At 43.4% G+C, this 11570-nt stretch overlaps 1 protein-coding gene across 1 annotated transcript in view; it reads right to left on the reverse strand.

Moving 5' to 3' along the window:
• Positions 1-9229, reverse strand: part of LOC143942319 (uncharacterized) — a 33897-nt gene extending 24668 nt beyond the window's left edge. The window contains exons 1-2 of the mRNA XM_077463550.1: positions 9103-9229; positions 1414-1474 (exon numbers count right to left, since the gene is read on the reverse strand). Coding sequence (XP_077319676.1) covers positions 1414-1462 — 49 coding nt within the window. The 5' untranslated portion in view covers positions 1463-1474; positions 9103-9229. The remainder of the gene's footprint in view (positions 1-1413; positions 1475-9102) is intronic.
• Positions 9230-11570: the final 2341 nt, after the last annotated feature.

Here is an 11570-nt window from a genome sequence, read left to right on the forward strand (position 1 = left end):
TGCCCACGCACCTGGTGTAGTGGTCTGGGGATCTGAAATCCCTACTCTTCTCCCTCTTCTTTCTGTAGGGCTTCCAGGATCAGAGGAATTCTGATTGATCAGCATTAGCACAGAGCACTGATCTGATCTATCCCAGAAACCAAAAACCATTACACAATCTGACTATACAAATATTGATTTACCAAAACTATGTATTATGGAGAACCTACCTAATCGATCCAATCAATATGTATCCAGTCAGACAGGCCCTTGCATTACATAGTTATTGGTAGGTCCAAACATTTTTTACAATCAGCACAAGATATGATGAGAAGGTAATGGTGAATTCACTCCCAAGCGTTTCAAAGTTGCAAGTTTTTACCGCGATTTAAAAAAAAAAAAAAAAAAAAAAAAAAGCAGAAAAACGCCTGTAATCAGCCCCAAAGGAGCTCATGTTCTTTTTTGAGCTTAAGGCATTTTGCTTTAGGTCACAAAACGCTCAGATGTGAACAGGTGCCATTGAAATCAATGGGATTTTGCTTGTTGGGCGTTTTTCTGGGTTTTACGAGCTGAAACCGTTCAGGTGCCAATGCAGCCTAAACTAGAACTAAAAGGCAAAACATTTGTTCATTTTGGATAGTGTAAGGGAGGATTATAACCCCTGTCAGGTTTTCATTGCCATCTGTGTCCCATTGAGGAGATTTCCCTTCACTACCTGTCCTATTGCCAAAACAGGAAGTGAAAATCCCTCCAAAAGCGAGGGAACCTTTTCTTTCACCAGAATTAGTGTACCCATTGGAAGATTAACCCTCTATTAATAATGTTTTGAGGACAAACTAAAATGTGGGATTTTTTTTACTTTCATTTTCTTCTTTAAAAAAAAAAAAAATTTTTTAGAATTGCCATTTTTATTGAGTTTTAATTTTTTCAATACAAAAAAATAAAATAAAAGGAAGAAGGTATAAAACACAATTGAGGGAGGAAGAAAAAAAAAAACCCTCCAACACCAGCCCAGCTCGCAAGCCTGCTTGCCAGCCCCGCACTTGCCCAATTAAGGTCCAGGGCAGCTTCTCTTCCTGGCCAAACCGGCCTCAGGACCCACTTCTTGATTGGCAGGGAGGAGAAGCAGGCAGACGATAGCGAATGTTGATACGCTATGGTCAAAAGTGGGTGGGCTCAGGGTGAAGAGCCTTCGGATTTTTTCACGTGCATCACAAAAAAAAAAAAAACCCCATACAACTATGCAACCGGCGCCTTGCATGGAGATTAGGGGCCGGGTGCATGGAGATTAGGGGGGTGGCGCCCCTTATAGATCCTCCTTCCTCTTCTCGAGTCCTCCGCCAGCGTTTCTGGCTGCTACCTCCCTGCCAAGTGCCCCTATAGCAAGACGCGTGGCACAACTGGATGACTTTGACTAAAGAAGCACACCAGTACCTGAACAAGGACTCCTTTGGTTCAGTGGCAAATTTCCCCCATTCTGCATTGATGTGAATCCCTGCAAAGAAAAAAAGAAAAAAAGGTGGTTGAAATAAAAACAAAACAGTCAATATACATATATACAGACACACACACACACACACACACATCGTGGAAAATAATGATTTGATCCCCTGCATATTGTAAGTGGGCAAACTTAGACAAATTTAAACTTAGAAGAAATGAAGGCTCTATAATTTGTATCACAAGTGTATTTTAAATGATAAAGACAGAATATCAACCAAAAATCCAGAAAAAAAATAAATAAATAAATAAATAAAAAAACACGATACAAATGTTATAAATTGAGTTGCAGTTCAGGGAGTAAAATAAGTATTTGATCCCCAAGTAAAACATGACTTGGTTCTTGGTGGAGAAACCCTTGCTGGCAAGCACAGAGGTCAGACGTTTCTTGTAGTTGGTGACGAGGTTTGCACACATCTCAGAAGGGATTTTGGTCCACTCTTCTTTACAGATCTTCTTTAAATCATTTGGGTTTCTTGGCTGTCACGTGCCAGCTCCCTCCATAAATTTTCTATAGGATTAAGGTCTGGAGACTGGCTAGGCCACTCCATGACCTTAACGTTGCTTCTTGAGCCACGCCTTTGTTGTCTTGGTGGTATGTTTTGGGCCATTGTCATGCTGGAAGACCAATCCACGACCCATCTTCAGTGTTCTGACTGAGGGAAGAAGGTTCTCATCCAAGATCTTACAATACACGGCCCTGTCCATTGGCCCCTCAATTCGGCAAAGTCAGCTTGTACCTTTAGCAGAGAAACAGCCCCAAAGCATAAGGTTTCCACCTCCATACTTAACTGTAGGGATGGTGTTCTTAGGGTAATAGTCAGCATATTTCTTCCTCCAAACAAGAGCTACATTTTGGTCTCATCAGACCACAGCACTTTCTTCCAATCCTTCTCTGAATTGTTTAGATGTTCAATGGCAAACTTCAGATGGGCCTGTACATGCGTCTTCTTGAAGGGGACCCTTCGGGCACTGCAGGATTTCGATCCATGGTGGAGTATTGTTAGCAGTGGTTTGTTTGGGGACTGTGGTTCCAACGGCCTTGAGATCATTCACAGGCTCCTCCCATATAGCTCTGGGCTGATCCCTCACTTTTCTCATTATCATTCTTACCCCATGAGGCAAAATCTTGCATGGAGCTCCAGAATGAGGGCGATTGATGGTTATTTTGTATTTATTTTATTTTTGAATATTTTCTCCAACGGTTGTCTCCTTCTCACCAAGCTTTTTGGTGATGGTCTTGTAGCTAATTCCAGCCTTGTGCAGGTCTACAAATCTTGCCCCTGACCTCCTTTGACAGCTCTTTGGTCTTGCCCATGATGGTGAAATATGAATGGAAGAAAGCGTGTGGGCAGGCATTTTTCTTTTTATACACATAATAAGTTGTTGTTCGGAGCACCTTCTTACATTGACAGGACTAATCTGTGTACCACATGAGCACCTACTGGAGCCAGTCTGTGGGAGCCAGAATGATTGTTGGTTGGTAGGGGATCAAATACTTATTCTACTCAATTTATAATATTTGTATCATGTTTTTTGGCTGATATTCTGTCTCTATTATTTAAAATACATCTATGATAAAAATATTATAGTCCCTTAATTTCTTTGTAAGTGGGCAAACTTACAAAATCTGGCAGGGGGTCAAATCATTATTTTCCCCACTGTTAATTTGTACTGCTTTTTACCAATGAAGGCGACATTCCATGTGATCTTCACGAGACACAATTCAATTTATTCAAGAATCTGAATAGGCTTTAGTTATTAGAACTGTGCAACCCTCAGGATTAGTTGTAGTTACTGTTCAGCCAATAATTTTCCACCCAGATTTTCAGACGGAAGTTGGAGCCGGATGATGCCATCAGGACCACCCATAGCTGGAGTTTCAGCTGATTCAGCAGGAATTGGTAGGAAATATGAGCCATGTATGGAGGAATTATTTGTAAACAGATTACCAAGTCTGAGCTTTACAGTTCAGCTAAAGTTTGACACAGCTGCTGCTCTGTAAACTACAACCCCACTTCTGAAAAAGGTAAAAAAAAAGTTGGAAATCTGTAAAATCTACATGAAAATAAAATACAATAATTTGTAAATCTCATAAAACCGTATTTTATTCACAATAGAAAAAAAAGAAAACCTCAAAATGTTAAAAATGTACCATTTTAGTAAAAAACATTTTGAAATTGATGGCAGCAACATGTCTCAAAAAAGTTGGGACAGGGCCATGTCTACCACAGTGTAGCAGTTCCTCTTACCAACACTCTGTAAATGTCTGGGAATCGAGAAGACAAGTTGCTGGAGTGTTGGGAGAGAAAAGAGGCGATTTAGTTTGCATATGTAGCGCTATACAAGTTATTCATTCATTCAATGTTGTCCCATTCTTGCCTGATATTGGATTCTAACTGCTCAACAGTCCTAGATCTTCTTTGTCATATTTTTCGTGTCAAGATGCGCTAAATATTTTCAAATGGTAAAAGGTCTGGACTGCAGGCAGGCCAGTTATGAACCCAGACACTATGGCAAAGCCATTCTATTGTCAGAGATGCAGTATGTGGTTTAGCATTGTCCTGTCAAAATATGCAAGGCCTTTCTAGAAACAGACGTCGTCTGGATGCAGCTCCAAAATCTGGATATACCTTTCAGCATTGACAGTGCCTTTCCAGATGTGCAAGCTGTCCATTCTATGTGCACTAATAAATCACCCCCCCAAATACTCTCAGAGATGCCAGATTTAAAACTGAGCACCGATAAAGAGGCAGAAAGTTAATTTCTTTAGTCAGGAGGATGCAGCGCTCATGGTTGCCAAAAAACGTACATTTTTGATTCGTCTGACCACAGAAAAGTTTTCCACTTTGCAACAGAGCATTTTAAAATGATCTTTGGCCCACAGAAGACAGCAACATTTCTGAATCAGTTTCAGATATGGCTTCTTTGCATGATAGAGCTTTACTTTGTATTTTTTGATGAAGTGTGTCCACAGGCACTGATTTCTGGACTCACACAGAATCATGCCTGTTTTTATAATGTAGTGCTGTCGGAGGGCCTCAAAGATCACCGCCATCCTATATTGTGTTTTGGCCTTGTCCCTTGCACACAGAGATGTCTCCAGATTTTCTGGATCTTTTGATGATACATACTGTAGATCAGGGATGTGCAATTAGCGGACCTCCAGCCGTTGCAAAACTACAAGTCCCATCATGCCTCTGCCTGTCAGAGTCTTGCTATGCCTCATGGGACATGTAGTTCGACAACAGCTGGAGGTCCGCTAATTGCATATCCCTGCTGTAGATATATTTAAAGCCGAGTTCACCCAAAAGTAGAACTTCCACTGATCTGCTTCCTCCCCAAATGTGGCACCGGGGGGTGGGGGGGAGGGACGGGTACCTGTTTTTGATAGGTACCATTCCCCGCTTCCGGGAGACTGCACTATCCCTTGGAAGTATGGTCCTCCTTCCTCCGCCGCCGAGCCAATTAGAAAGTGCAGCAGGGAATCGGCTGGAAAGTCGAAAGGCTTCACTGCCGGTTTCCCTCACGATGAATGGCAGCGGCAGCACCCAACAGCCGATCTGAAAATCGGCTGCGATGCAGAAATCGCAGGCTCCCTGGGCAGGTAAGTGTCTGTATATTAAAAGTCAGCAGCTAACGTTTTTCACAGTTTGGTGAACCTCTGCCCATCTTTACTTCTGGCACTCTGACTCTTTAAGATGTTCTTTTTATACCCAATCATGTTACTGACCTGTTGCCAATTAACCAAATTAGTTGCAAAATGTTTTTCTAGCACTTTGTTAGTGACACTTACTATGACAGCTTTTTGCAATTGTTTTGGGATAGGTTGCTGCCATACATTTCAAAATTACCCGTTTTTCTTAACGTTGTACAATTCAATCTCAGTTTAAAGGTTTTCTATTGCCCATTGTGAATAAAATACAGGTTTATGAGAATTTCATATCATTGCATTCCGTTTTTATGTAGATTTTACAGCGTGACAATTTTGGGGAATTTTTTGAAGTTGTACCAGAACTTGCACACTAGGCCCATTTAACCACTTGCTGACCATCGCTTTTGACGTTAAATACCGTTGTTATGGCAGCAGCTAGCTGCCATAACACCTTTTTTTTTTGCTAGGCAGCCAGCTTTCCGATAAAAGTAATCCCAGCTGCAAGATCACTTTTATAGGCAGTGGAAAAGGGTGCCGTTTCCCTGGCAATTCCGAGTTTACGGTTGGTTTACTGGAGTGGCCGATGGCTAGGCAGCAAGATGAATGAGGGCAAGATAGCCCCCCATTGGGCTCTATGCCCTTGGAGGACCAGAGCTACCTCTGACATCACTTCAGGTCCTCGGCAGATAAGAAGGATTTAAAAAAAAAAAAAAAAGAAGAGGGTTAACCTTAAAAGGGGTTGTAAAGCTTTGTTTTTTATTTTATAAATAGGTTCCTTTAAGCTACTGCATTGTTGGTTCACTTACATTTTCCTTCGATTTCCCTTCTAAATGTTTTTTTTCTTTGTCTGAATTTCTCACTTCCTGTTTCTCCTCAGTAAACTTCACACCATCATCTGAGCGGTGTTTAGTCAGCTAGAACAGCTTTCTGAGGAGGAACAGAAAGTGAGAAATTCAGACAAAGAAAACAAAGAAAAAACATTTAGAAGGGAAATCGAAGGAAAAGGTAAGTGAACCAACAATGCACTAGCTTAAAGGAACCTATTTAGAAAATAAAAAAACTAACCTTTACAACCCCTTTAAACTATGTAGAGGGTTCTTTACTGTAAGAGTGGCAAGGATGTGGAATTCCCTTCCACAGGCGGTGGTCTCAGCGGGGAGCATTGAAAGTTTCAAGAACCTATTAGATAAGCACCTGAACAACCACAACATACAGGAATATACAATGTAATACTGACATATAATCACACAGATGGGTTGGACTTCGACCTCACCTACTATGTAACTATGTATGTAAAGATGTCATCGGTGTGCGGGCACGCTGGGGGGCTTCTAAGGTAAGTATATCATAAAGGTAAGGCTTTAAGGTAAGTATATCATAATGAGCTAGTACGCGATGCATACTAGCTCATTATGTCCTTTGTCTTACAGGGTTTTTTTTTTTTTTTTTTTTACGTTTACAACCTCTTTAACCTTAAATTGTGCTAGAACTATTTACCATAATTTAGTTTCACAGTTGAAAATAAAGATCTCTGTGACAGATAAAACATGCGTCATTGTAAACATTATTAGCAGTTCTTTGACACAAAGCACATAATCCCTTTGCTTTGAAGAGTCCTTTAAAGTGCAGTATAGTAGAGGGATAACCACAGGAGATTAACAAGCATATAAAGCGCTTCAAAGGATTAGTAGCTTTTTAATTTTTTGCTTTAAATGTAAACAGAACCAGTCACAACCAAGCTCACTATATAATCATTATAAATGTGCAAGCTTACTCAAGAAAAATGCAAATTTGTCCCTTAAATTACATTTTTTTTACTATAAAAATGGGAATTTTTTTTTTTTTTTACTGACCTGTTGCTAGGGGGTCCCTCGTAGTCTGCCTCCTTCAGTGCCTGGGCTCCTGATGTCACTTCCCTCGGTGCAGGAAGAGAGATCGCCTCTCCCCCCTTCCCTCTTGTCAATCATCTGGGACACATGACAGGTCCCAGATGATTGCGCGGCCAGTCACGGTGCGCCTTGCGCATGCGCAGTGGGTGCCCAGCTGTGAAGGCTTCGATCCCCCGCATCGCTGGACCCCGGGACAGGTAAGTGTTCAATTATTAAAAGTCAGTAGCTGCACTATTTGTAGCTACTGACTTTTAATTTTTTTTTTTTTTTTTTTAAGTGGGAACCCCTCTTTAATGGCCCAAACACATGATGAGATTATCAGACAAACGAGCGTCATTTTTTTTTTTATTGCATGCTAATCTCAGATTGAATCTGAGTTCACTAAAGTCACGAAAATTCCTGCACGACAGAAAAAACTAAAAAAAATTCTTGTTATATGAAAGAATCGGAAAACTCTGCAATAGAGATCCTCAGTGGGGGTTGAATTGAGATCACGATTTGGGATGAGCTCCGTCGTGTTCTCACACTCCACGTGCAGAGCCCGCCAGGAAGTTGGCGCATCGCTGCTGTAAGGATCAAGGTATGTGGAAACAAAATGGTTGACAGTATGTTTTACTAAATACTTGTCTGTCTTTATCCTTCTCAGTAAAATAAGGACTCATCATCTTTAGTCACGTACGCATAAGAAGAGGCCACATCAGCCCTAAAAAGCAGTCTACGCCCAGAAGATTGTCTTATCAGCTGATAACACCCGGAGAATTGCCTTTTCTTTGCAAATTGTTGTTTTTTTACATTGCTGATGCTTGCCTTTTTCTGTCTATAAAAGAGATGTAATAAAGAGCCTCAGAGTCAGAGTTAAGTACGGACTTCTGAGCAGAAATACTGAGTACCTCCGTGTCTCTTTGCTTAGATAAGAACTCTAACTAACAATTGGGAAACGGTAACATAACCTGACAAATAGGTGACTTGTTGAGGTCACACCTAACACTGCGCTAATCAAAGGCAGTGAGTCATTGCCCGATCTCTGCAGCCGCGCATCGGGGCAATGTCTCACTGCCTGTGATTAGCGCAACGCTGACTTCTTGGCGGGCTCTGCACGTTGCATGTGCGAACGCGCCGGGGCTCATCCTTAATAAAGATTTTTAAACGTTTAATTGTGCAGCTCTAGTATACAGCGCTCCTCCACCGCCTCAAATGAATGGGCGGCGCTTCGGAAGCGCCTTTCTTCATCCACTGGGGGGGGGGGGGTAAAAGTGCCCCGCTATCGACCGAAAAGCATTGCTAAAATGATGGTAAAGTGCCACCAAAACTAGCAGCGCTTTACTGCTAACAGACCCGCCTCCCAAGTGTGAAAGCAGCCAAACACTTAAAGTGGTGTTGCCACCAAAAAAATAAAAAAAAAAAAAAAAAATTGCTTCAAATTCATAAAGAAAATGAAAAAAAATTTTTTTTTTTTTACTCACCTCTAAATACCTGTTGCTAGGGGGTCCCTCGTAGTCTGCCTCCTTCATTGCCCGGGCTGGTGACATAACTTCCCCTCGGCGCAGCACAGACATCTGGGACCTGTCACGTGTCCCAGATGACTATTTGGCGTATCACAGCGCACAGCGCCGCTCGCGCATGCACAGTGTATGCCCGGCTGTGAAGCCACAGCTGGGTGCACACAGTAAGAATGCCGGTGCCGCAAGCTAGAAAGGTATTTCCTGCGCACGCACGCTGCCTACGATCGGTGGTGTGCAGCGCCGGCTTCGATCCGACCACGCCAGAGCCCTTCACAAAGTTGCAACCCAAAAAGTGAGATCCTCTGTCGCCAATTGGCGATGACGGTAAACACGGCACAAAGAAGAGAGAGGGTGAATCTCCCTAATGGGGACACAGGCAGCAATACACAAAAAAAAAAAACTGACAGGGATTGTAACCCCATCACCTCCCTCCCCCCAAATCTAAGCAGAAAGTTGTGTGTAGTTGTAGTTTACTTTGAGTAGACTACAGAGAGAGAGAGGTGGAGAGACCTCCAGGAGGTGATAGATAAGGGGGCCCCTCTATTCTCATCACCCCTCCCATCAGATAACACCTCACCTCAGAGCCGGCCTCGCTCCTCTCTTCACTGACAAGCGCCCGTCCAGGCGCCTCTTTCCTTCTCTTTGAAACGGGGACTTCTTTTTTTTTTCTTTTTTCAGCTTCCTCAATCACAGACTGAAGCCGAGTCCCCGCCGTCCATCTTAGTTGAGGGCACACCAGCTCTGAACTTATCAGCAGCTCTGAACTTACCAGCTGCGGGAGCTCGTCCGTTTTAAAAAAAAAGTTATTTATACCGGGAACCGGCTTAGTTCGTTAGAGCGAGCCTAATAAGCGGTTGATCTAAGAGGCTAAAACGGACGATAAAGGGTATTATTTTTTTTATGCCCTGGAGCAAGATGGCGGCTACGTGCTTCCTGTCGCCTTTAAGCTGTCACGGACAGGGGCCGCACCAGAAGTGACGCGGTTCGGTGTCTGCATGAGTCGCAGACATTTTTACAACACCGGCTTCCGGGGGGGGGGGGGGGAGAGGGACCGGATGTGAGGTCACGGCCAATCTGTGAGGAGCCAAAGTTGAAATATTATGAAAGCAGCGGGCGGAGCGCAGCTGGCGGGAACGGTGAGAGCGGAGTGTGTGTGTATGGGGGGTGTTTATACAGAACCCATTGGAGGGGCTCCTGGCTGTGAGGTCGGGTCAGCGTGGACCCTGATTGGTCCGCAGTGATCTTTGACACCTTTCTATGTGATCTCCAGTATCTCTCTGACTCTTGTCACACTGAGGCTTTTCTCAGGGGGTTTAGTGCCAGAAATCACCTCTGAAGGAGACATTCATTTGTGTCACTTTAACCACTTCAGCCCCGGAAGGATTTACCCCCCTTCCTGACCAGAACGTGTTTTGCGATTCATCGCTGTGTCGCTTTAACTGACAATTGCGTGGTCGTGCGATGTGGCGTCCAAACAGAAATGAAGCCCCCCCCACAACTAGAGCTTTCTTTGGTGGTATTTGATCACCTCTGCGTTTTTTTTTTTTTGCGCTATAAACAATTTTGAAAAAAATAAATAAATATTTGTAACTTTTTGCTATAATAAATATCCCCCCTTTTTTTTATTTATTTATTATATATATATATATATATATTTTTTTTTTAACACATTTTTCCTCAGTTTAGGCCGATAGGTATTCTACATATTTTTGGTAAAAAAAAATCAAAAAAAATCGCAATTACCGAATATTGATTGGTTTACTTTGTGTTTATAGCGTCTACAAAATAGGGAATAGATTTATGGCATTGTTATTATTTTATTTGTTTTATTTATTTATTTTTGGGACTGCAACAATATGGAGACATTATCGGACACTTTTGAGGCTATTTTGGGACTATTGTCATTTATACAGCGATCAGTGCTATAAAGATGCACGGATTACTGTGTAAATGTCACTGGCAGGGAAGGGGTTAAAGTGGAGTTCCACCGCAAAAAAAATCAATAAAATCGTTGATGTGTATGGGGAAAAAAAAAAAATTTGGAGAACATTTCTTTTTTTTTCTTTCTCACCTCTTTAAAGCGGAGTGCCACCCAAAAATGGAACTTCCACTTTAAGCACTCCTCGCCCCCTTACATGCCACATTTGGCATTTCATTTTTTTTTTTTTTTCGGGGAGTGGGGGCTTCGTTAGGAGGGAGACTTCCTGTCCCACTTCCTCCTTCCACCAAGGCGCCTCCTCTTTTTGCCTCTCCCTCTAGGCCAGTGATGGCGAACATTGGCACCCCCAGATGTTTTGGAACTACATTTCCCATGATGCTCATGCACTCTGCAGTGTAGAGGAGCATCATGGGAAATGAAGTTCCAAAACATCTGGAGCGCTAAGGTTCACCATCACTGCTCTAGGCGATCACCTGGGACATGTGACGGGTCCCAGGAGATCGCCTGTCCCCTCTGGAAGCGCGGCGCGACTTGCACGTGCGCCATGCGTGCCTGGCCGCGAAGCCCGAAAGCTGTCACGGCCAGGTGCCCAGAGTGGCAATGGAGGCGGACACTCCGTGTGGCCGCATCTCTGGACCATGGGATAGTTAAGTGTCACTTTACTAAAAGTCAGCAGCTAAACTTTTTGTAGCTGCTGACTTTTAATAAATATAAAAAGCCTGGAGCTTCACTTTAATGCCTGTTGCTAGGGGGTCCCTCGTAATCTGCCTCCTTCGGCGTCTGTCACTCCTCACAGAACAGGGAAGTGTGTGTCCGCACGCACACGCACGTCCCTGTTCTGCCACTCATGCCCGTGATCGCTCGTGCCCGGTGATCATCGCGACCGTCGGCCGTGAGCATCGGCATCCCCTCAGTGTAGCGGGCACACACCTGCTATCCCACTTAAAGGAGCCGACGTATAGCTACAACGGCTTGCGCCGACCTGCCGTAGTATAATGACGGCGGCTGGTCGGCAAGCAGTTCAACGCTGGGGGGGCCGTGCGTTTTGCAGGACTTTATGCAAATCCTGCAAGCAGCATCTTTGGGCGGTTTTGGGAGCGGTGTAT

The sequence above is a fragment of the Lithobates pipiens genome, unplaced genomic scaffold, assembly GCF_037356315.1.
Source record: "Lithobates pipiens isolate NorthernLeopardFrog02 unplaced genomic scaffold, aLitPip1_a1.2 Scaffold_30, whole genome shotgun sequence".
NCBI classification, from domain to species: domain Eukaryota; kingdom Metazoa; phylum Chordata; class Amphibia; order Anura; family Ranidae; genus Lithobates; species Lithobates pipiens.